The sequence below is a fragment of the Gymnoscopelus microlampas genome, assembly GCF_963454915.1.
Source record: "Gymnoscopelus microlampas genome assembly, chromosome: 18".
Lineage (NCBI taxonomy): Eukaryota > Metazoa > Chordata > Actinopteri > Myctophiformes > Myctophidae > Gymnoscopelus > Gymnoscopelus microlampas.
This window is the reverse complement of record NC_139955.1, coordinates 12,331,434-12,357,903: the sequence shown is the minus strand read 5'-3', so window position 1 is coordinate 12,357,903 and position 26,470 is coordinate 12,331,434. Positions and strand designations below refer to the sequence as shown.

Below are 26,470 nucleotides of genomic sequence, written 5' to 3'. Positions count from 1 at the left end.
TATGATGAAATAAACCCACAAAATGTAACAATGTGTACGTTCTGTGTACGTTCTGTACTGCAATTCCAATGGTGAAAGCTGTGTCGTTTCATCCGGTGAAGGAATGGCGGATTCGGCCACCCCCCAAAATACCCGTATATGTGTGTCTCAAAGAATGATCAAGTAGGGCGTTAATTTACAGGGGAAAAAAACACAAAAAGTTAAAATATGGAGATACAAGGTTTCTGCCCGACAGCAACTATATACTGTACCACCATAGCCTCGCGTAGCCAGACTATATCACTGCGTGGATATGAGTCTGGTGCTTCCATGAGGACGTTTTTTTTCCCAAGGGGCGGGATCAAAACAATGGCCCTCGACGCAATTGGTTAGACCTACTACCAACTACCAATTACAGTCTCCCATATTCGAATACTGGGCCCTGATTGTCACCCACGTCTTCTGGAGCAGGAAATGGATTCTCTATGGAGCGGTGCCAGACCCAAATCGCAGAGTGCAATTTTTGCACTCGCAGATTCGTCTGGTCCCAGGCTAGTACCACCATACCCAGTGTGTCCTGTCCCATGTCTCCAGGTATGCGGTACTGGGAACGCTGTGGAACGTGCTGGGGATCGGCATGTCCCTGTACGGCGTGTGTCTGCTGTCCCAGGGCTCCCTGGGGGACGTGTCCCTTCTCCACTGCCTGCTGTTCGGCTCCCTCATCGCGGCCGTGGACCCCGTGGCCGTGCTGTCCGTGTTCCAGGAGATCCACGTCAACGAACAGCTCTACATCCTGGTGTTTGGTGAATCTCTGCTCAACGACGCCGTCACAGTGGTGAGGAGGGGGAGGAGGAAGAGGGGATGCTTGTACGGTTTCATTAATGTTGTAATGTTTGCCGTATTTGGGGGAATATTTGGATGCTTTGCGATAATTGTTATTTCCACCGGGCCCAAGGCAGAGGGCAGAGTTTAGGTTTTCACCCCTATTTGTGTGTGTTTATCTGGCTGTGTGTGCACGACTAATCTTAGAACTCGCTGGCCCCATCGGAGCCAAAATGTCTGCGCACGCAGCCAGTAGGAGTAGGACAGGGAAGGAATAACATGTCGAGGGGCCTCAATTGACTATATTCACACAGCAGCCATTTTGAAAATCTGTATTGAAGAAACGGGTGGCATTTCATTAACTCAATAGCAAAATGGCCTAGTGTGAATATGGTCTATAGCAGTGATTCTCAAACGTCTTCATTTCAAGGACCCCCATAACTCTGAGAGTGTGCGGTTCCATTCGCCAATTACCAATCATTTAGCTGGAACACCTCTTTGACACCGACTGCTCTATACAGTGCGCCACACACACAGCTCCAAATGTGCTTCCACTTCTGACCCCTAGCGGGTGCCACAAATGCAAAAAACGTCAGCTTCCTCGAGTCAGCTTTCTTGAGTCCTGAATGGCTGCAAGCAACCCACAACCTAGGTAGTCATTTTAGTACTACCGTTCTAGTAGTAGTGGTAGTATTAGAAGTAGTAGTAGTAGTAGGTAGTATTAGAAGTAATATTCCTGGCTTTGTGTTCCATTAAAAAGTGGTTCTTTAAGTATTTTGCAACTATTTTAGTTGACTGAGCTATAAAAACACGGCTAATCCTCCTTTTGGTTCCCGTCTTTTTTTCTGCAGGTTCTTTACAAGCTGTTTGAGTCGTTCCTGCGTCTGCCGTCTGTGTCTGGTCTGGATGTGTTGCTGGGGGGCTGCAGGGTGGTGGTGGTGGGTCTGGGGGGTCTGTGCGTGGGGCTGTTCTTTGGCCTGGTGGCCGCCCTCACCTCCAGGTTCACCTCCAGAGCCCCCGTCATCGCCCCCCTGTTTGTCTTCCTCTACTCCTACCTGTCGTACCTGACCTCCGAGATGCTCCACCTGTCTGGGATCATGGCGTGAGTGCTGCTACTGTATATATGCCAAAAGCTAATTCTTAAAACACTGTCAAAGTTTAATTTCTCATGTGTCCCACCATCTCAGTATAGTGACATGCGCTGTGACCATGAAGCAGTACGTGGAGGCCAACGTCTCCGAGCACAGCAACACCAGCATCCAGTACTTCCTGAAGATGTGGAGCAGTGTCAGCGAGACGCTCATCTTCATCTTCCTGGGCGTGTCCACCATACAGGACGTCCACATGTGGAGCTGGCCCTTCGTCTGTTCTACACTCCTACTCTGCTTGCTCTGGAGGGCCACAGGTAGGCAGGGGAAAACGAAAACATCATTTATACTATGTAGTATGATGACGTATAAATTAAGCCTAAAGGTCCTTACACACCGGGGCGATTTTTTCGTGCGAATAATGCGTTTTTTTTAAAAAACCTTATAAAGTCAATGGCTCCGTACATGGAGAGAAAAAGCGAAAAAGCGAAGCGAAAAAGCGTCTTTTAATTATTCTGAACGAGTCCGAATTTTGCGTATATTCGCTATATTCGCCGGTATGTAAGGACCTTTAGGGTGGCGAACCAGTGGCGGATGGGTGGGCCCATTGTATGAGATCCATGAAAATTATGGATATCACCAACGGGCACGGTCAAGTCGTGCTCCGGCCATGACGTGGCAGCCGCAGCTGATCTTGGCCACTGTAGACAATGCTTTTCAGACACTTCCCAGAAGAGGCTCCACTAAAGAAATGGCATGCACATTTCCTGCATGCCATTCACAGAAAGCAGCCAAATGTACAGTGAGAAAAAATGTCATACTGTAATTGTCATCTTCCACTGGTCATTATAAGCTTAAAAACTCAGTCTATGCGTTCTGAGATTCCCACATCATGGCGTTCCTGATGTCAGCAATGTTCCGTCGACAAAGTGCAAGTTTGCCAAATGACAGCCACATCTAACCAGCAAACAAATATGATCTCCCTCATTCCCTTTATTTGGAGAACCCCATCAACTGGATAGGGAGCATGGACTGGTAATAAAATGGTGAAATAAAATGCAATAGAGCAGTGTTCTTGTGGTGGGTTGTCCCTTACCATTAGGCCCTGCACATTTTAGTCCTTTAACTCCAGTTGTAATAATTATGCTGCCATGTGTCACAATTGCAAACCCTTCAACTCTGCCGCCGACCATGAACTTTTAAAGCCTTCTGGATTCACACCAGCAGTGGTATTTCACTTCTGCATTCTGATAAAGTGGCGAGGTTCCATGCATTGTCTATACTAACATAGTCTTCTGTTGGCTTCTGAACAGCTCCAATGTATCTTCATTCTGGTGCTGGTGGTGCCGTTATCGGTTCATGATAACCCAAGCTGACAGTTGAATGACCGGTACACTGAGCTGGTTTGCCCTCCTGTCCAGGGGTTCTGTTGCTGACAGCTGTGGTGAACAAACTACGGAGGAACGCTGTGACCTTCAGAGACCAGTTCATCATCGCCTACGGTGGCCTGCGAGGGGCAATCTGTTTCTCCCTGGTCTTCCTCATTGACGACTTCCCCAAGAAGAGGCTCTTCATCACAACAACCATCGTAGTCATCCTTTTCACTGTGTTTGTCCAGGTGAAACAGACGATTTGAAAGTGATACTGGACAGTCCAATAGCCTCTATATTTTGGATTCAACATTCTATTGCTACATGGGAAACCCCTAGCCAACATCCTGTTAGCTCTGTACTTTACTAGTCAATTTAACCCCCCATTTATTTTCATTGTCTAATGAAAATAGATGATCTAGACACTCACAACAGACGCATCGAGACATGTTGGGAGCTTAGATCTACTGTTTCTGGTATCATCTAAGTATATTTAGCTTGCTGCTTAGCAGAAATGGAAATAAAATAATAAAATGTAAAGATATTTGTCTCCGCCAGAGGTGGAGAGTATGTTTTATTTCTTGTCCTTCCGTGTCCGTCCGTCTCAGCCAAGCTAACATTGGTCAAGCTTCACGTGACACGTGACAATATGTTGTCACTAATGCTTTTGATTGGCTAGTGAGACGCATGACGAAATAAAAACCTATAAATAGGTGTGTCACTTAAAAAAATATATATTTTTTGAAGTGAGCTTCCATCAGCCAAGCTAACATTGGTCAAGTGACACGTGACAATATGTAATATAAATAGGTAAGACAGGATTAATCAGGAACAGTACTGGCGGAGACCTGTGCTCCGAGGAGCACATTTTCTAGTTTAAAATATATTTTCGTGAACGGAAGTGCCAGCTTCCTCTCTCGGATTTCGGGAGTTGTAGTTCCAGACTCTATATAGCATTCAGAGATTGTGGAATAGTTGTCTGGCTACGCGAGACTAGGTTGCCTATAAACAACATTGGAAAAAACAGGCTTGTATTTTGAGTATCATTGGGGTAAGAACAATTCAAAGAGCCTGTTGTCCATTTAGAAATGTATGCTTCAAGATTATAACAAAATTGGTACTGAAAACAATGTGCATATTATTACATTCACCTAAAGGTCTGGGTCTATCTGAGGACCAGACCTATCTGAGGATTGAGAACCATTGTAGTATAATATGGCACGTTTGTATATGTTTGTTTTCCAGGGAATGACCATAAAGCCGTTGGTGGAACTGCTGGATGTCAAGAGGAAGAAGAGAGCTCTGCCTACAGTCAGTGAGGAGATCCACAGCAGGGTGAGACACAGCGACCCTGTCACCACCGCTGTCAAAATGTCAAATAAATGTATTTCATACGACTTTAGTGTTAATTAACCACTTCTAAATCCTAACAGGTTTCTGAAAATAAATATGTTTCTATGTCAGTGGTTCTCAAACCTTTTCATGTCAAGGACCCCCAAAATGATATGTATTTGGCCGCCGACCCCATATCAAAATATTTAAAAGATTTGAGTTACAAATGTTACAAAAATATATATATATATATATATTTTCAAAGATTTGATCACAAATTTTCACAATAAAAGAAAATTGCCAAAGTATAAACTATAAAATAATGGTTATAGCTAAAATCTAAAATGACACATATGCATTCCCAGATTGAATGGGTTAAGCCCTATTACTTTCAAATGTTAGGGAAAATAGCAGACCAACAAGCTCACAACGCGTTGACATTTAAAACTGTTTGATGATGTTTGCCAATAATGGCAATGCCAGCTTGAAAGTGGTTAAAAGTAATACGTTATGATACAATATTATTTCCTCTGGCAAATTGCTTTTGCATTACTTTCACAAAACACAAACTTCAAATGAAGTGCAAAGGAACTATGCGGTCATAATATGAAAAGGAACAGGCTTTTAATAACAAATTAACAATTCCACAGAGGAATACAGAATAATTATCTAAAACATTATTCTGTAATCCATTGAGGCTCAATGGAATACAAAACTGTGTTTTAGAATTTAGATAATTATATTTTTGGTATTAAAAGGCTATTTTAGAAGTCTAAATTTCAACGGCATGATGAAACGCTAAAACTCAGAAGCTGCACTGCAGTGCCCTCTATCGGCACAGAATAATTGTATTTAGAAAAATAAAACAATAACAATCATGCAAGTATTTGAATGGTTGACAGACTGCATTGACATTAGTATGCCTGAATTCGTTGGAAGTTTCTGAAAGTAACTGTAATATTACTCAATGTGTACACGTTGAATATGTTATTATATTATATACTTTTACTAATGAAAGTATTAAGCAATGTGTTTTACCCCCAACAGTAGGTATTGTACAGTAGGTAGATGCCAGAGACGACTCAAGAGGAAGTACAGGGACACAGAATATAAAAGCAGTGATGTGATGGTTATTTTATGCCAAAAAATAAATATGAACACCTTTTTTCTCCAGTTCCCTCTTGTTGAATTTTGTCAAAACACCTGCTGACCATAATAATCAAATAATAAATAATAATATACAATAATAATAATATAATATATTGTGTTGTGTCTAGCTCCTGGACCACCTGTTAGCAGGCATAGAGGACGTGGTCGGCTACTGGGGACAGCATTACTGGAAGGACAAGTGAGTGTCATAGATACATTCCAATCCACTTAACCAGTGGTTTTCAACCTTTTTCATATCTAGATCCATCATTTTTTCGGCATTTGAGCCACGGACCACCGTTTGAAGAGACTTTGCCTCTCAGACCCAAAACTTAGAATATTTAGTTATCGTTGGATAAGATTTAGTCAAAATAACAATTCTTATACATTCTCTAATTGTGTAGACTTCTTGTAAATTAAGTAATGCAGATGTTTAACAATAATTTAACTTTTGAGAGCGTAAAATGAAACCAAATGGACCAAGGACCTGGTTGAGAACCACTGCACTAAAACAGTGCTTCTCAATGTGTGTGTGCGTGCGTGCGTGCGTGCGTGCGTGCGTTCGTTTAGGGGGGGATACTGATGGATTTAAAGTACCCAAAAGTACCAATAGATGGCAGCAAAGATGTTTTAAAATGTTTAGCAATTATTGATCATACTGGAAAGTCAGGACAGAGTCCTTATCAGCCAATACAAGTTAGAATAGTTATTTTGGTACCATTGGTATCAGTTAATACTTTTAATGCCTGTACATCTCTAGATACTTGTAGACACATAGCTTGGTGTTGTTATACAATTTAGCAGATGCTCTTATCCAAACTGACTCACAACGAGCAAGGTTAGAGGAAGTGCCATGAACATTTGCAGCAACAGGCAATGAATGACTGATTTATACTTCATTGCGCGCTGTGTTGCACACCGCAAATAGCTCACAATGTATCACAGCGTGATGCATTTTGAACATGTAGATCAGCTATTTTCGGTGCATGACACGGGCATGCAAATGAGCATGTATCAGAAGTGATCACGAAATGAGTGTAACAGAACAAGAATCTGCAATAGGGAGAAAAAGCAAAAAAGGAAATTATCTTAAAGTTGCAATCTGCAAGTTTTGTGTCAAGCCAGATCCTTGCTTGGCCGGGGGGGGAGATATTGGGCTTATCAGCTTCAGGAAGTACTACTTTTCAACCTGTAGATGTTCTACCTGACACCAGGTTTCTCAATGGAAGTGCACCCCCAACCACAGCTGATTTGCTATTTATATGTTATATGTTATACATTATTACAATGTTGTTTCTATTGTTATTAGCTGACGGTCTCTTGCAGTGACTTTATCTTATACTGTATTTCCTTCTTGCATGTGTACCTGAACCTGTGTGAGGTTTGAGCAGTTCAACAGGAAGTACCTTCGTCGCTTCCTGATCCGCGAGGAGCGGCAGGCTCGCTCCAGCATCCTCCGCGTTTACCAGGAGCTGGAGAGACGCGACCACGTGGCGAGAGGAGACGAGGAGGCGCCTCCTCCATCGTGAGAAAAAAACAGCCCTCTATACGTTTAAACCTCCTCCAACTGACATACATTATCCCCAAGTATTCCCCTCCGTACTCCTCTGTGCTTCCAATGAATCTGATATACACTACATACAGTATGTACAGCCTGGTTTGTACGTTGTATTACACTGAGGATTTCACTGTGTGGTATACAGCACTTGGTAACACAATGTTAAGAGTTAATTGTTTTATGATGCGTTGTCACTCAACCAAAAGTCATAGTAAATCCCTTGTATGTGTGTATGTACACACCTGTACTTGGCAATAAAGTGTTTCTTATAATGAAGGGATGTCGTCCCTTCCTCCTCTCTCCTGACAGACTTGACACTCGTTCACAGAGCAGACCCCTCCTCCCAGAGGAGATGGACAGCATCAGACGTATCCTGTCCCGAAACCTACACACCTTCAACAGCAAGGTAAACACACGGAACCATACACACCTTCAACAGCAAGGTAAACACACTGAACCCTACACACAGCTTCAACAGCAATGTAAACACACGGAACCCTACACACCTTCAACAGCAAGGTAAACACGGAACCCCACACAGCTTCAACAACAAGGTAAACACACAGAACCCTACACACCTTCAACAACAAGGTAAACACACAGAACCCTACACACCTTCAACAACAAGGTAAACACACAGAACCCTACACACCTTCAACAACAAGGTAAACACACGGAACCATACACAGCTTCAACAACAAGGTAAACACACGGAACCATACACAGCTTCAACAACAAGGTAAACACACTGAAACCTACACACCTTCAATAACAAGGTAAACACACTGAAACCTACACACCTTCAATAACAAGGTAAACACACTGAAACCTACACACCTTCAATAACAAGGTAAACACACAGCTTCCTGAAAGCTAAAGTCAGGGTTTGATTGTGCTGCATTTTTATGGCCGGTTTTATGGCAGTTTTGTATCCTTGCTTCTGGTGAGACTGAATATATATATATTCTTTTTGTATGACTAATTATATAGGGATTATTTTTTATATATCAAACCCTGCCTAAAGCCTGTAGGCTATGACAGTGATTCTCAACCTGTGGAAGGTAATTGCACCCATCTGACCACTTAACCCTGCCGGGTTAAAAGGGATATTTCAGTTTCAAATCAAATAAACATTAAAAAATATATAAAAAATAAATGAAAAAAGGGTGAGGTGACCGTGATTATTATTACAATTATTACACCCCCCCCTTTTTTAAATATATATTTTTATGTTTATTTTATTTGAAAGTGAAATATCCCTTTAAGTGGTCGGATGGGTGGGCCGCCAGCGCTTTAAAGATTTTCAAGTGGGCCCTGATCCAGAAAAGGCTTTTTTAAAGCGAACATCTTTAACTCAAATCTTTGCTTCTGGGGGTCCCTGGCACAAAACAATTTCAGATGGGGGGATCCGCGGCCAAATACAAACAATTTGGGGGTCTGCGGCATGAAAACGTTCGAGAACCATTGGTCTATGTATATCCTCCTGTGATCTCCTGTGTGTTGGTTCTGTAGCAGACCCCAGCCTACAGCAGACACACCTTCTACCAGGACCCCTTCACTGACCGGGTCAGGAAGCCCCTCCGCAGACACCAGAGTCTGGGAGAGAGATTCAACACACACACACACTGGACACAGGTACGTGCGCACACGCACGCACGCACGCACACACACACACACACACACACACACACACACACACACACACACACACACACACACACACACACACACACACACACACACACACACACACACACACACACACACACACACACACACACACACATGCTCTTTTGGGGTTTTCTGGCAACCTGTAGTTGTGTAAACCAGGAGACCCAAATTAATGCGTTTGGCTGCGGACCCCCATCTGAAAATATTTTGTGCCAGGGATTTGTGTTCTTAAATTATTTTAAAAAATGTCAAGATTCATTTTTTTTAAATAGCAGATCTGATGCCTTGTGAGCTTGTAGATCGGCACACACCTCAAGTGGTTAAACAGATTTTGATGCTTGTTTGGGGACCCTGGCCTGGAACCCCCCCCCCCAAGGACCCCTGGGAGTCCCCACACCCCTCTTTGAGAACCACTGGTGTAAACACACAGCTCAAGTGAAGGTGTGAAATATTACTCTAATGCAGAGGAAAGGTGCATTGCTTAATGGACTGCTTTTCATATAAAACCTTTCAGGTGGCTCTTTGGACAAAAACATTAAAGCAATCTCTGTAAAAGCTCTTTTAAATATCACAGAAGTACATCAAATTGCACTCATCACTCAAGAACCAAATATATCTGTGTTGAAAGTACTGACATTTATCAGTGCAGGAGAGGAGACTAAAACAGTGTTTACGGGTTTTATTTTATGTTATTCATGTTTTAATATTATTTTATTTATTTGGAATTAAATTCTACTAATAGTGCCACAGGGTGCTCACTGGGTGCTCACGCATGCCTCGGGACGCACACCCTATGCGTATTGTTTTATTGTTGTGCTATGCTATCAAGTCGTTATTCAATGGCAATGTGTTGGGGTTTTTGATTTGATTTGATTTATTAGACCTCATGGTTAAAACACAAATAATCTTGATTTTACCAGTCCCTTAAATGAACTGTATACGTGTAATGTATGTTTGCTGGTGTGTGACAGGGAGAGGATGGGGAGCTGAGTGCAACACAGAGGGGAAGGACAGGACTCACTCGCTCTCACACAGGTACAATCATTATGCCTGATTTATACCTGAAAATAGCCATTCTAGATCGCCATTTTTTAGTATGCAACTCCGGCATGCAAAGTCTTTAATTTCTTGTCTCTCAGTCTCTACATTAGTTGACAACTGTATGGTACTTTAGGTATTGTTTTAAAAAGCACAAGTTAAAGGGATATTTCACCCCCCAAAACATTTTTTTTCTATCGATTAGTCACCCCATGGAGACTTGAATTCATGGATATTTTTTTGTTTTTGTCGCATTCCTAAGCCAATAATTTGATGACCGGCAGCGGTTCCGGTAGGATACACAAAGAGTCTCCTTTGTAAAAAAAATATCCATGAATTCAAGTCCCCATGGGGTGATAGGAAAAAAGAAATGTTTAGGCTGAACTATCCCTGTAAGGCTTACTTACATTCAGTCAGTGCAAACAATTTAAAGCTGCAATAGATTAGATTAGCTAGAAAAACATTATTTTAACCAATGTGAATGGTAGAGAATGTATCAAAATACAGAGCTAGTTAACACTTATTTGAACAAAGAATATCACTTACACCACCTTTAAGATCCCTGGGTGTTTTGTGTCATGAATCACGTTGCTCTCCTTTCCCTATACTTGTGTCTAGTCTGCTCTATGAGCACTCCGACCCCGGCAGCTCCGCTCCAGACTGGGTCGGTGGAACCAGACTCCATGAGCCCCCCGGCCCTGGCAGCTCCAGTCCAGGCCCGGTTGGCCGAACCGGACTCCCCAGCCAGAGAGAACCAGACCCTCTCACAGCAGCAAGCCACCGCAGCCAGAGCTCCCAAGAAGCAGCTCAGCTTTGCTTTGGAGAGCGAGTAACAGGCATATGACATGCATTCAACCCACTAAGACCGGGAAAGTCATCTGTCATTTTAGATTTTAACCACTTTAACCATTAATTTATGCTTTGGATATTCAAAAATAGCAGATATACAAGCTCATAGCGCGACACCGAGTGCCGCGCTATGAGCTTGTAGGTCTACTATTTTTTAGATAAATCTTGAAAATTTGTGCAAATTTGTGCAAAAATATCTTCTGAATCCTAACAGTATTTTTTTTACTTATGTTGCTATAATATCAGTGGTTCTCAAACTTTTTCATGTCAAGGACCACCCAAAATTATGTATTTGGCCGAGGACCCCCATCTCAAAATATTTTGTTCCAGGGACCCCCATGCAGAAGTAAAGATTTGAGTTAAAAATGTATATATATATATATATTCAGATTTGCACACATTTTCCACGATTGTTCAAAAAATAGCCAAAGAAATCTAAAAATGAATGATTCTTTCCTGGTCTAAATGGGTTTATCTGGCATAACCATGACTACAAAATCCAACAATAAAATCAGTAAATTGAAAGGCTAAGCCGAAATCTAGCAGTGTTAATCAGATTAACACTAATTAACAGCTAGAATACTGTTAATCTTTCCTTTCTGCTTTTTCAAACAAACCTTTGCCTTTCACGCATAAAAAGTTACAAATGGATAAATTAACACTGATGATTTCACTGTGTAGTGGCAGCAATGTAACACACATGCACGTTTTAACTTACTGCCAAAACCCAGAGTTTTGCAACCAACACACTCATACTGTAGTGTACAGGGAAGAAAGAGGGTGGGAGCGAGGAATCCGAGGATGGCAAATAAAATAGAAGTTATAAGTACCTCATATTCATTTTAATATCCTTTTGTAATAGAGAGTGTGGAACTAGAGGTGTGTAAAGTTCTTTTGAATTTTATGGACATTATTCAATTAAAGTTGATTAAACCATTTGGGCTGTATTGTGTGCGTGTGCGCATGCGTGTTGTGGAGAGTCTTATTAATAAGAATGACGTAGCGATCACGTAATCATTACTCCTCTCCTTGTCTATACTAACTCCCACCTGGATTTCTTGTTCTTTGATCGATTATTAAATCTACTAAGCATTTCTTTGTTTATAATTGATTAACCCTTAACCTTCTTGTAAGCTAAACCTTGTGGTTCTTATAGTATTACAATTGGTTATAATAACTTTAAGTTCTCTTTCGTCTCTTCTGAGAATCAATCTCAGGCCTTCCACCCGTTCTCCCTTCTATCATTACCAACCGGACTTTGCTACATTCTGCAAACTGTGACCTCCGATGAAGTCAACCGTCTCCACCCCTGACACTTAGGGTCAGTGGCATCTGCAGTCTAATTCATTTTCAAAGGCTCTCTAAGACTAACACCCATCTTAGAAATACCTGCCTGTCATCAATGCACACACACACACACGCACCCCGCCCCCCCCCCCCCCCCCCCCCCCCACACACACACACACACACACACACACACACACACACACACACACTGTACACACATAGTTATAACACGCACAACACACATACACAGCATAACATAATACTGTACAGACGTAGACACAAACAATACATAGACTCATTGTATGCACATGCAAGCACACACACACACACACACACACACACACACACACACACACACACACACACACATAGACAACCATGCACAGACAGACACACATTCACACACAGACATAACATACTGTACATAGACACAAACAAATAGACTCACATGCATGCACACGCACACGCACACACACACACACACACACACACACACACACACACACACACAGTCTGCCTCTCTTGTCTTGCTTTGTTTATGAACACACGGTTCGCGTGCATGGGGGTAACCGGACCAGGCTAGGCTTATTACAGCCTCCTAAAATAGCCCCTGTCCCCCTGCGTGAACCCTGCTCCCTGCCACCCTGCACCTCCCCCCTGCTGAGGAGGGGCGGGGCAGGGCAGTCAGGGGCTTCTCTGTGGGCTTCAGGGCTCAGACTGGGCAGAGGGGAGACCTCAGACAGACAACGTTGTTTTGGGACTCGAGAGTGGCTGGACCAGAGTTCAGAACGCGCGCACACGTCTGTCTGAGGAAGACCACATCGCAGCTATGAGGGTGGGGGCCGCGGCGTTGTCTGCAGGCCTGTTTGGAGGTGTGGGGACCCTGTGCTTCCTCCTGGCCCTTAGCACCGACTACTGGCTGCTGGCCAGCGACGACTGTGGATCTGAAAGCACAGCTCTGACACGCACGGAGGCCGTCAACGGGACTCAGGTACGCAAAACTCTCAGACATGCTTCTGCTTGCACACAAATACACCTAAACACAGACAGACAGACAGACAGACAGACAGACAGACAGACAGACAGACAGACAGACAGACAGACACAGTAACTGCTTCAACCCTGGCGTTGCCATAGGTGTAAATTGTTAAATATGGTCAAAGGTTTTTGCTATTTTAGAAAACCTTTAAGCTAAACAGATTTTTGAACATTGCTTGCTTGTTGATCAACTAGTTTCACAATGTTTTGTTAATTGTTAATGACAATTGTTAAAAGTTGTTAATGCTTTACCTCCAACTCAAGTAGGCCTATCTGTAATAGTAATAGGAGTAATAGAAAATGTCTTACTGCTTCATTGATACCACAGTGGAAAGTATCTTTTTAACTGATGTGCCACAAGTGAAAACATTTACACCTAGAGGTTATCCAATATGGATTTTTCTAGGCCAATACTGATATTTGGGAGAACAGGCAGATATCAACCTATTTTCTCTCTCTCTTTCTCAAAGATTCTGATATCCATAATTCATGTAGTGAACTCTGTGTCATAAAAGGCATTTCATTAAACGTGTCTTTCATTCTAGACAGTTTATTGTTTACCCTATTTCTCGTTTCAATTACCTTTGAACGATGTTAATGATTTTGAACATTTTGAATGATTTAAAAAATACTGCTTGAAATCTTTTTTTATGCGTTTGTGAAAAACACAATTAAATTGATACTGATAATTAACATCTTTATCAAAGCACTGAATAATTATCCGTTTTGAACCAAACAAAGACTTTTTGGCAAATATTATAATTTGTTGGGGGGAAAATCCATACCACCAATACCAATATGGTACAAAATGCAAATATTGGCCCGATATAAATCAGACACTCTGAATCTCTAATCACATTGGTAGAACAGATACTGGACATGCCTCAGCTATACCACAACTGGGACCAGTTTTACCCGGCTCAAACTTTCATGCCAGACATCTGAGGGAGGGTGTATATACATGTATATTACATAACTCAGCTCAGATCCCTCTGCAAATCCCTTCCAAACCCAATAATAGAAACATCACACTGAAACACAAGCCCTCGTTTTGAACGGAGAGGATGACCAAAGTTGCTGTTATTTATTCAGCACCATCAATCATATTTTTTGACATGCGAGCAGAGAATATTGTTCATCTGTGTTCCATAACTGCACGCACACACACACACACACACACACACACACACACACACACACACACACACACACACACACACACACAGGCCTAATCAGAAGCATGCCTGCATGATGCTGACAGGGTCGGCACGACCACAGAGCCTCCCTCGGCTCCTCAACGCTGACTTAACTTGTCGTTTGTACGACTTCAAAGTGTTGAGTGTTTATTGCCTACTTTATGCTCCGTCATACGACGGTCTCCAGTGCAGAAAATAGACGATCTACAAACTCACAATGTGACGCACAGATCACGCGCTGTGAGCTTGTAGATCGGCTGTTTTCTACATGCGACACCGTCCTACGAAAGAGTTTAAATCGGGCCATATCTCATTCTGTCTGTCTCTTTCTCTCTCTCTCTCTTTTCCATTCTTTTTAACTGTAGGATGAAGGGGTGGTGAGGGGTCATCCGTCACTCACTCTGCACCATGAGGGTTTCTTTTGGCGCTGTGTATTCCAGGGAGAGCCCTCTGTGCATGCAGTCTGGGCCACTCTCTTCAGTAAGCACAATTTAGCTTATTTAAATAAATAAAAATGTACATCCCCCATTTAGTCCTTATGCTAATTCCAGACTGTGTATTCCCCTTTGTCAGTGCTACATCAGTTGGTCCCAGGGAGAGCACAGACAACCATGTGTCTCCTCCGACATGCATGACATCAAGGCAGCTTCTTTTCACCTGAGTGAAGAGTTTTACTGAGACATAACACATGCAGAGGAACACTCTTAACACTGAGGAGTTTACTGTGTATAATATACCCTGTACTGTAAGAAGCAGTGTGTGTGTGTGTGTGTGTGCGCGCGTGTGCGTACGTGTTCCTCCCCAGAGGCAGGGAACTTAAAATAATGAATAATAAAATAGTGAGAGTGGGTCATCAGAATGACACACACAGAATTTCTTTTAACAGCTAAATTCTGAAAAGCTAGTAAGAGGAAAAAATTCATGTGAAAATGCAATATCAGGTTTTACTTACTTTTTCCTCTATAACATGCTATGACTGACAATATAAGCAATGTTGAACTTTAGTAAAAAACAAAACAATGCCAAAGAAATGCCAAAAAATGGCCAAAATGCCAAATACATATTCATTTGGGGGTCCTTGACTTGAAAAGGTTTGAGAACTTATGTCATCATAAGTCCAAATGTTATCTCAGCTTTACATATTTGTTCTGTGATAGAGGACTCTGAAGTAGTGATTCAGTGGTTCTCATCGTACGACAAAAGCAACTCGCAGAATCACACTTCTGTCATTCAACAACAGGAGCGCATGCACAGTTCACACATTCACATATTTTGTCTTCACCTTTTTGTTTGTTTTTTCCTCTAGCTAACCAACCAGAGTCCAAGGTGTGTATCCATGGTTACCTGTTCCCTCTGCCCGTAGCTCTGGGACAAGTCCCTCACCCAATTTATGACGCAACCGCAGGTAACACACACACACACACACACACACACACACACAAAAGCACAAACTAACAAATGTCCAAACCTACACACAGACGCTGACAATGTTCTCCGTTGACCATATTCACATGGTGCCCCCCCCTTCAACTATGAGCAAAATGGCCGCCGTGTGAATATGGTTGAGACTGTACGCGATATATAGGATGGCTGGGGATTGAAATGAACATGCTGGAAATACTTGCGTCATGCTGAGCACCAAAGTGGTCAGATAGGTGGGCCGCAAACACTTTCAAGATTTTCAAGTGGGCCATGATGAAAGGTTCTGAAGTTATTTTTGAATTCAGCTGGTGCAGGCTGTTGACAGCTCCTGTTGTGGTGTGTGTGTGTGTGTGTGTGTGTGTGTGTGTGTGTGTGTGTGTGTGTGTGTGTGTGTGTGTGTGTGTGTGTGTGTTTCACTATACAGTGTTCCGTGGTTTCTGGACATTACTGCTGGTACTGGGCATGGTCTCGGCGCTGACCGGGGCGTTCCTGTTGCTGTGTGGCGTTCCCTTCCACAGCCACAGAATGTACACGCTGGGAGGAGCCTTCCTCATCGCCGCTGGTACACACACACACAGTTTAACAATTTATTTATGTCCACATACAGGGAAAGCATACAGGGACATACATATTTTAGGCAGTAGAGGTTACATTCACAAACTCATGGATATAACACGCATGTCACTCCACGGGCACAAGTAGCGGCGGCGCTGCCATACATGGCAGCAGATACAGCACAATACTTGTGCCAGCCTTTCTGCCTCGTCTTTGGGCATCCCAAGTTGTCGAAACCCTCCAACAACCAGTCTGTGGGTATGTCCTAGGCTGGATCACCAGAGGAAAAAAGTTCTTAGTCTTGCACTGCTGCTTGGTGTTAAAGCACTCTCTGTTGTTGTTCTCATGGGCTTGGAAGTCCCACCTGGCCGTCAGGTAGTGTCGGCTGTTGGTAGAGTCCACCGGTGAGTAGTGCCTTCTTGTATGCAAGCTGCATAGTCCACAGAAGTTGCAAATGTATCCACTGCACATTGACGATGGTAGTTACAACGGGGCAGTTTAACGTCATGCCCAGGACACACACAGCATGCACATTTATTTATTTCAAAATGTAATTAGAGGATAAACCCCTCGAGATGCATCATCTCTTTTCAAGGGGGTCCTCAGGCACAACACACACATTGCCTATGTATACACACACACACACACACACACACACACACACACACACACACACACACACACACACACACACACACACACACACACACACACACACACACACACACACACACACACACACACACACACACACACACACACAGAGCCACAGTCAGCTGTCTCTCCGTGTCACATGACAAACACACACAGTAGCAGGTGTCAGTCTGCTCTCCTGTCGCCATGACGATGGCAGGTGTAAACATTGCAACCGTGGCAATTGAACTGGACTGGAGGGGGGAGGGGCCTGCATTCCTGTCAAGTTAGTTATTTACAACCACTCACACTCTATCTAAGATAAGATAAGTTCGCAGCATTTAAAGTGCTTGTTGGGCTGTAGTGTACACTGTTGAGTAGCACGGTTATTTTTTTTTTTTCCTTCATTCAAGGAGCTTCCCTTTTCATATATATATATATATATATATATATACACACACACACACACACACACACACACACACACACACACTGTATTGTAGTCTGTCTGTCTGTCTGTCTTTCTTTCCTCTTCTAACTCTCTCTCTCTCCCTCCCTCTCTCCAGCCTGCTTGTTCCTGGGTGTGGTGTTGCTGTACGTGTTGTGGATGGAGGTGGTGGATGTGAAGCGTTACGTCCTCCAGGAGAGGGGTGAGGCGTGTCCCGGTGCCCAGGTCACGGTGCTCTATGGCTGGTCATTCATGGAGGCGGCGGCCGGCATTCCTCTGAACCTCCTGTCCGGGATGCTCTTCATGCTTGTTGGCCGCGAGCTGCGCAATAATAGCAAGTGAAGACACACATTTTGACTGTCAAATGGTGGACAGACGTTTCTGCTTTGAAGCTTTTGGTGAGATAGAACAGGAGTAGAGATGTGCAACGCTGGTCTCCGTCCGGAATTGAACCAGGGACGTCGCAATTATGTGGTCAACGCACTATCCGGTCTGCTACGTACAGACATGCTCCGAGTGATGTTTTTTCATGTCCCACACCGGGGCAGAGCTGCACGAAGCTGGGATATAAATGACTTTGGCTGGAGAGAAATGACCAATTGCATAGCTCCATCTTTTGGCCATCCAGTGAGGTCAATTTGGCAGGTTTCTTTTTATTATTTGACTTGTGCACATTTGTAAGACTTTCTAATGCTTTGGACAAATGATTTTACGGTTGTTAAGATTTTGCCTCGCTTCCATTTGTAAAATATAAATAAAGATGGTTACATCAAAATGTATGAATGTAATATTTCAACAATGACGTTTACATGATATTGGTACAACGTAATGTAGCAGTCTGCAAAGTGCCCATCCTATATTAAAATTGGCTGAAGAGAGGACCGGCCTGGCCGGCCGGCGGACCACGTCACTCTGACTCAGACATAATCACAAACAAACCCCATACGGCCATATATAGGCATGTCACTATGACTCAGACATAACCATAAACAAACCCGATATGCCCATATATAGGTATATATGGAGATCCAGTTGTCCAGAGGCACAGATCCGCTATGCACATTATGGTCATGTAAGAAACTAGAAGTTCGGGCCGCTACGCGGCCCGAACTTGACGCGTCGTTCACTTTGCAGTGCCACCTTACAGGCACCTCACAGTGTGAGAGAGAGTTTTGTGACTCAGCCCCTCTGACGTCACGCTCATGTCACACGACTCAGCCATAACCATATAAAGAGTGGAACTTACACACACGGGGACAGGAACGTACACACACGGGGACATTCGACACTGGATTCAAATTGTAAGGTAGATGGAAGCCGTCGAACTGGTGCGATCTGACGGCATCCTAGAATTTATAGGTAGGATGTGATGTCATGCTGTCGTGAGATTACGTCACACTGGCGTTGTGTCCATATTCGGGACGACCGTCTCATCGTGATGTCAGATTACGTCACACTGGCGTGATGTCAGATTACGTCACACTGGCTACATACATACTGACAACCGACATGGCGCAGGATTCAAATTGTATATATAAGATATGGGACCGACCGACTTCAATATCCACTGCTGTCGGATACGCAGTTGTCAAGAAACGGCGATGCGATCAATATGTCCATATATGGATATGCAGCTGTCCAGAACCGCCGATCCAACCCATATGCCCATATATGGGCATGCCAATATATATGGGCATATAGTAATGCAATCAGGGATCTCCCTATGGGCACAAAAGAGACACAGACAGATGGGTACAACGGGTACTCTGACAAAGCCCCCGACATGATGACTCAGACATATCGGTCGGATCGGCGGTGTGACGTAGGTGTGAGGGCCGCTATGCCCTCACACCTGTAACAAAGTAAGAAAACATTTTGTAACGGCCCAAGCCTCTAGATGTTTGAAAAGATATACCAGGGAGTGGACCCCCGTAAGAGAAGATTTAAACTGAGTATAGCAGTGATTCTCAACCATTCTCCTTTCAAGGACCCCCACTTTGATATGCATTAGGAGATGGACCCCCTTTTTAAATCATTTTTTTAAATCTCTGGAATCCGAATCTACACTGAAGGATTCTCATAAGGACCCATAAGCACGGGTGCAATTTGTACACACTCAGAGTTACAGACCCATGAGGGTCCATTTGGTTCCTAACTCCGACGGGGACCCCCTGTTACCCCCTCAAGGACCCCGGACCCCACTTTTAGAACCACTGCTGTAAAGAGACATGGCTGAAACAGCTGTGTCCCCCGATCCTTGAATTTGGCAAATGATCAAAGCTGACTAGGAGAGGAGAGAGAGAAAGAGAAAGAGAAGGAGGTAAGAGAGAGGGAGGGATGTATGGATGGAGGGTGGATGGATGGAGTGGGATGGATGGATGTAGGAGAGAGAAAAGAAGGAAGGGGGGCAGGAGGGGTTACAGAGATGAACAGCTGTTTGGGTTTAGTTGGAGAACACCTGCCTTCATCCTGATCTCTATTCAGACTCAGTCTCTTTCACTCGCTCTCTCTCTCTCTGTTCACTTAAGCATAATAGTAACCTGTGTGATCTTTCTTTCATAATTTCATAAGCTTGTAAAGTACATAAACTAGAAACAAAGAGTATGATACACTTTGTCCTCCCAAATGTATTCAATGTACGATGGTTTATTTGCTCTAGTGCTCTCTTCAAAACCTCATACTGAAGTTTAAAATGGATTCATCTTCCATCAGTCTTCAAATTTGTTTAGCGTAGTATGATCTCTGATTAATACTAGACTAGACTAGCGCCCGGCCTACTTGGGCGGCACAAACGTGACTTGGCGCTCCGCCAATCCGTGAAGCAGGCATTTTGAGTTGGCCAATCAGGGAAGCCGATGCATACAATCTCCCGAACACACTGAGAATGAATGTGTGCGTTCTCCTTGGACCTGTGGGTCAGACAGATACAGATGGCTTTTCAGTTCTCTGAAACTGTTCTCGGTCCGACCGATTTGCCATCGGCACTGCACACCTCAAGGTCATGTGAGACACACACGGCAAGTTTGAGATTGTTCGGTTGGATGATTCCGAGTTATGCCGGCCACAGAGTGACGCGCATGCACACGCACACGCACACACACACACACACACACACACACACACACACACACACACACACACACACACACACGAGAGGAGAGGAGTGGAGGAGTTGCAAAAGTAGTGCACGTTACAATGCAATCCTTCATGTTAATCTATCCACTTGTAACTCTGAGTGTACAACTGGAACCAAATGGACCTGGCTCCATTTGTACACTCACAGAGTTCATTAAGAGTGATAGTGTGACCAGTGGTTCCCAACCTTTTCAGGCTGTGACCCCCCAAAATAATCATATTTGAACTGGGGAACCCCCACCCTGACAAGCACTTGGAATTGTAGGAGATGAGGCATATACATTTAGTTTGACTTGGTTGATAAATATCGTTTACAATGTTTGCCTCTTTGTTATACTGTTTGACAATTTGTTTTTGTTTTTATAGTAGGTATAGCTTGTTGATTACTTTAGTCTGGATGCAGAAATTGCCTTTTTTTAGGTAATAAAAAGGTCTTAAAAGTCCTTAAATTGTCACTTCACTATCATCTGGGGCTCTCACCAAAATCAAGTGGGGACCCCCATGGGGATCCCGACCACAGGTTGATAACCACTGCAGTAGGCTATACTACTCACTCGCTTTCATCATGCTCTGCTGAGAGAGACGGACCACCTGCTACTGCCTTCGACTCTCTGATCAACATGCACACATCCTCTCACGTGCACGCACCTCACTGTGATCAAAACGTTCATCAACCCCATGTTAATTACCGACAGTGGAGACGGGATGTTTAACTGCTGTTTCAGACTAAGATCTGACTTTGTAAAGAGGCGTTCATGAGAGTTTCTGAGTGAGTGAAGTGTGTGCGCATTAGCTCTGGTCCATAGCGTTAGATGGAGTTCTCCTTAACGCTATGTTACTTTGAATCCTGCCTTTGCCCGCCCCGAACACCCCCTGTAGCGCAGGCTGCGCAGCCTCTTCGTCTGTACTAAAAAATAAAATATACACTTTCACCAATCACTAAAATAAAGACGGTTTTAAGATGTTGAAAGCCTATACACTTTTTGTCCAGAAAAGAAAAGATTCCACCGGATGGAAACGTGTTTTAGTTATTCCACTGTCTGCGCTCCCTAGATATGGTCAATCGTATTTTTCTATTGACTAGATCTGTAGAAGGCGCAGTGGAATAACTAAAATGTAATTTCCTTCCGGTAAAATATTTTATTTTCTGGCCAAAATGTGTATCTTAGACATGGTGGGGGGCTCCGAGTGTTCCCACTGGGGAAAGTAGGCTTTCAACATCTTAAACCCGTCTTTGTTTTGGTGAGTAGGGAAAGTGTATTTTTTATTTTTACTAGAGACGAGAGGCTGCGCTACAGGGGGTGTGCGGGCAACGGCTGATAAGTAACATGGCGTTAAAAGAGAACACCTTCTAACGCTATGGACCAGAGCTATGTGCGCATTTGGTATGAAAGTCGCAGCCGCCCACATCTTCAGGTAAGAGGGCTGCTATGTGCAGTCGTGGAAAAAGTATTCAATTTTACTTCAGTAAAAGTATCAATACTGCAATGTAGAAATACTCTGTTACAAGTAAAAGTCCGGAATTCAAAATGTACTTGAGTAAAAGTACAAAAGTATTGGTATCAAAATGTACTTAAAGTACCAAAAGTAGAAACTACTCATTGTGCAGAATGTCCCATTTTACAACTTTTCCCAGAACTCAAATGTATTTTAAAAAAACTTTTGAAATAGCAGATCTACAAGCTCATGTGCATTGTGGGCTTAATTATTATTTTTTGAAATGGCCCACATGTAGGCTATATAGGGTGGAAGTGGTTAATGTATGTTTTGTAATAATGATAAAAATCTACAAAGTAACTAGTAACTAAAGTCCTCAAATAATTATTAGTGGAGTAAAAGTACACTATTTGCCTCTGATATGTAGTGGAGTAGCCTACTAAGTAAAAGATAGGCTTACTGAAAATTGGAAATACTCCAGTAAAGTAAAAAAAAAAAAAAAAACTCACAATTGTACTTAAGTACAGTACTTGAGTAAAGTTGCTTTTACACCACTGGCCATGTGATGGATGGTCAAAAACTCAAAATATAAGACTAATGTGGCGATATCATGGTGTTTCCTAACACTGGCCACCAGAGGGCTCCCGGGCTCTCTTTAGTGTAAATGCTGCTTTCTGCAGGGATTAACAGAGAGGGGAGAAATTAAAAGAGGAGAGATGAGGAGAGGAGAGGAGAGGAGAGGAAAGGAGAGGAGAGGAGAGGACACAGTATTGAACCAGAACCCTTGCTTGCTCACTGACTGAGACTACAGCTCTGTCTAATCATAGCTAATTAACCCTTCTGTCATCCGCTACAATGGAAACGCACTATCACTCCATTTAAGGAAGAAATAATCTCCCGGCTGAACTGTCAGCAATTATGGTATTATTATAACATGCGTATGGTATAGTAGGCACCATGAGAATGAAAACCTGACATGATAACAAAGTAATAAAGACTTCACAAATTAACCCGGCCACAACCACAGAGCATACATCTTGTTGATTGGGGATAATTAGTGTACATTACATAATTCTGCGTGTGTGTGTGTGTGTGTGTGTGTGTGTGTGTGTGTGTGTGTGTGTGTGTGTGTGTGTGTGTGTGTGTGTGTGTGTGTGTGTGTGTGTGCGTGCGCGTGTGCGTACGCACGCTAATGTGTTCCTCTCCAGAGGCAGGGAAGGTAAAATAATTAATAATAAAATAGTGAGAGTGGGTCATAATCATTGATTTTCAACAGAGAAGAGAACCTTGATCGTTGTGAAAGTGCCCTCCGTATCCTGGGAAACCTTTTGCTGAAAAATGGCAGCTCGACTAGATATTTAATGTAGAGCGAAATCTGAAAATACACTAGTGCAGAGCCCTGAGGGACTCAAGTATAGGGCTTAAATGGTTAATGCTTAGTGACTGGCAACTCATCATGGTGCTCGTGCTCATGGATGTACACAACAATAAGAGGCCTGCTTTAATACGCCCGCTCAGACGATTTGCTCCTAATGTTTTTCCACCACTTATAGACTGTTTAGTACTCACTCTAAGGAGATTGACAGTGTATATTGCGGATACACATTAATGTTTATTCTCTGTATTCTGACTATATGCACATATTACTGTTGATAGATTGTATACATTGGTCGATACATATTACTGTACATATATGCCTTCTATATGCACAAACTACTGTGTGATACATCCGGTCAGTCCAAAATGCAGGCGGACCAGACCATTCCCTATAGGGTCTTAAGTCTATTTATATACCATTTCTATTGCTGATAGTCAGAATGCACACAATGCCTATATGCCTCTATTTCCACCTACTGGTGGTGTAAAAAGTATGCACACCTGACCAGCCCAGGGGCAGAGGGCCAGGATCACTGGATTTCCCTCAGGTTCAAATAAAGGCCTGTGTGTCTGTCTGTCTGTCTGTCTGTCTGTGGAAGTTATACACGTATAAACAATTACTTCCTATCATTTTGTCACCTGATATATACAGTGAAGTTGCAGGCTGGACAACATACAATACTGAAGGACAGCTGATGGAATTGCAGCGTGTTTAGGAATAGACATGACACATGCCTACTAGTAACAGTGAAGAGAGGTGAGATCTGCATCACACACATACTAGAATACGTCCTTTTATGTCACTTTCAATAACATTCCAGTATCAGAATCAGGATTAATAAGTGACTGATGAGAACCAGCAGGATGCGAACAGCTAACATCTCGGTTAATGTTATTGGTGATGATGTGTTCATGATTGCAGCCGTGTTGTTGTGTGATTCTATCTGCTTCCTCGCTGTCTAATTACAGAGAAAACACAAGAGTCTGCCTGTCCGCTGCATGACCTGCTGTCTACCGCTGGAACATCTCAGCGGCTCCCCAACCTTCACTCCTGGGACGCAAACACTTCCCGTACGAGGCTCGCTTTTCTGAGGGGAAACAGGGTTTACAGGCAGAGTCTGTGGACCAACTTAACGGGCTCTGCTCTTTTCTCTTTTTTTTTCGTGCCACCAACTTTCATGTCTGCGGTGTTTTCATTGAGACCGACTGCTCAGCTTACACTGAGGCTTTGGAAAGCTTGGCGGCAAAACAAAACTAATATCTTCTTCTCGAATACTTTGGGGACACGTTTTAATCTTTCCACGGCTCCACTTTGCGTTGCGGCCCAGCTCTTTGAAGTATGCTGGCATACATTCTGCACAGCACAGAGGTTGTGAGCGGAGGAGACAATAAAGGAGCATGCTATCTGTTATCCGCTGCCAGTAAACAACTAAAGTCGTATTCCGCAATGCATAACCAAACACCTCCATTCACCCATTCATCCATTCCCAGGCTCTGAACCCGGAAGCTGACCTGGTTCTGCATCAAACTGGAGTCACAACCAACAGCACCCCACCCCCTGTAGGGTGGGCCCCTCTACCCTGACACACGCGCACGCACACACACACACACACACACACACACACACACACACACACACACACACACACACACACACACACACACACACACACACACACACACACACACACACACACACACACACACACACACACACCTCTGCCTATAATAAGCTGCAAAGTGACTGTGTGTCAAAACTTTTTGTCAATTTGTGTCTACATTTTGATGGCCTTTGCTGCATGTCACTCCCCATTTCCTGTCAGACTACTATCCTAGCAATAAAGGCATAAAATCCTAAAAAATAATCTAAAAACAAAAATCTTCTGATTCTCTGCCTCTGCTCTCCATCCCTCCTGTCTCCTCCTGTATGAACATCTCTCCTGCCGTTATCCCTGCTTCTCTCTCAGCCAGCCAGGGTCTCAGCCATCCCATTCTCCAACCCCCCCCCCCCCCCCCCCCAGCCCTGCCATTCATCCCATAACATCCCCCACCCCATGTACCACCCCAACCCCATGGAACCTTTATTCAAAACAGCTGACCGTAAAGTGAATACAACGATGTTGTTCATTTAAAAAAAAAAACACATTAAAACCTAAACCAGAACTATCACCTACTTGGGCTCTTTCCATTCAATGTTATTTTTGTGGCATATCGACATTTCGGTCTGCGAGAGGGTTGACATTTTGTCCGGCAAAGACTTCAGTCACTGACCGACCTTAAGATGAGAAGTAAAACCATTCATTAACGGTTTACATTGAACTCATTTTGTTGGCAAACAGAAAGCAGCTCCCTGTGGAGTGAAACAGGGGGGACACATTTTCAATGTTGACAGTGCAGTAGAAGTGGGGGAAAAAAATCAATCAAAAGAAAAGGTTGTATATGCGCCTCTCTCATACCAGAGTACCCCCCCACACACGCGCGCACACACACACACACACACACACACACACACACACACACACACACACACACACACACACACACACACACACACACACACACACACACACACACACACACACACACACACACACACACACACACACACACACACACACACACACACACAACGCTGTCCAGGGCAGCGTGAGCAGCTCTGGACCAAAGCCCAAACAGCATCCCTCTGCAGCGGCGGGGTCATTTTTTCATATAAATCAGACGTTATTATTTGGAGCTAAAATAGGCGGATGGAATCAATCAGCCACGGTTTTATTTTTCAACCTCCACCACCACCACACTCCTTTCTCTCTTTCTCCCTCAACATCGCCCCCCCCCCTCCCTCTCTCTCTCTCTCTCTCTCTCCGTCGCCCCCACCCCCCACTCAGAGCAGCAGTCTGAGGAGATGCATAAATTCAGCCACATTAGTATTCCAGTCAGGCGCTGCATTTCAAGGCAAGGCCTAGCACCCTTCCGCCTCTCCTCTCCTCTCCCCCTCCTCCTCCTCCTTTCCACCTCCCTCCCCTCCCCTCCTCTCCACTGCTCTTTCCTCTCGCTCCTCCAGTCGCTCTGCTCTGTTCTGTTTTTGA

The 26,470-nt window shown here is 43.6% G+C and overlaps 3 protein-coding genes across 3 annotated transcripts in view; all 3 read left to right on the top strand.

The window, feature by feature from the left end:
* The window catches only part of LOC311033933 (sodium/hydrogen exchanger 2-like), a gene marked incomplete at both ends in the record, with an annotated part of 13,281 nt that extends 2,441 nt beyond the window's left edge, over nt 1-10,840 (top strand). The window contains 11 exons of the mRNA XM_084041668.1: nt 574-814; nt 1,653-1,903; nt 1,989-2,206; nt 3,311-3,507; nt 4,505-4,594; nt 5,869-5,939; nt 7,122-7,265; nt 7,608-7,704; nt 8,811-8,933; nt 9,941-10,004; nt 10,626-10,840. Of these exons, the coding sequence (XP_083897794.1) occupies nt 574-814; nt 1,653-1,903; nt 1,989-2,206; nt 3,311-3,507; nt 4,505-4,594; nt 5,869-5,939; nt 7,122-7,265; nt 7,608-7,704; nt 8,811-8,933; nt 9,941-10,004; nt 10,626-10,840 (1,711 nt within the window). The remainder of the gene's footprint in view (nt 1-573; nt 815-1,652; nt 1,904-1,988; nt 2,207-3,310; nt 3,508-4,504; nt 4,595-5,868; nt 5,940-7,121; nt 7,266-7,607; nt 7,705-8,810; nt 8,934-9,940; nt 10,005-10,625) is intronic.
* Nucleotides 1-26,470, top strand: part of LOC311033520 (uncharacterized protein) — a 267,268-nt gene that overhangs the window by 9,864 nt on the left and 230,934 nt on the right. The gene's annotated exons all lie outside the window — the stretch shown is intronic.
* On the top strand, nt 12,876-18,210 carry LOC311033612 (transmembrane protein 182-like). The gene is made up of 5 exons (XM_084041200.1): nt 12,876-13,134; nt 14,743-14,857; nt 15,684-15,782; nt 16,224-16,361; nt 17,554-18,210. The coding sequence occupies exons 1-5, from the start codon at nt 12,973-12,975 to the stop codon at nt 17,775-17,777; spliced, it is 738 nt and encodes a 245-aa protein (XP_083897326.1). The 5' UTR covers nt 12,876-12,972; the 3' UTR covers nt 17,778-18,210.

What these genes read in the sequence shown, in the direction of transcription:
- LOC311033612 (XM_084041200.1), top strand. Translation starts at nt 12,973, where the DNA reads ATGAGGGTGGGGGCCGCGGCGTTGTCTGCAGGCCTGTTTGGAGGTGTG. An exon ending in AATTTATGACGCAACCGCAG is followed by an intron (nt 15,783 to 16,223) that starts GTAACACACACA and finishes TTCACTATACAG; the next exon opens with TGTTCCGTGGTTTCTGGACA. An exon ending in AGCCTTCCTCATCGCCGCTG is followed by an intron (nt 16,362 to 17,553) that starts GTACACACACAC and finishes CCCTCTCTCCAG; the next exon opens with CCTGCTTGTTCCTGGGTGTG.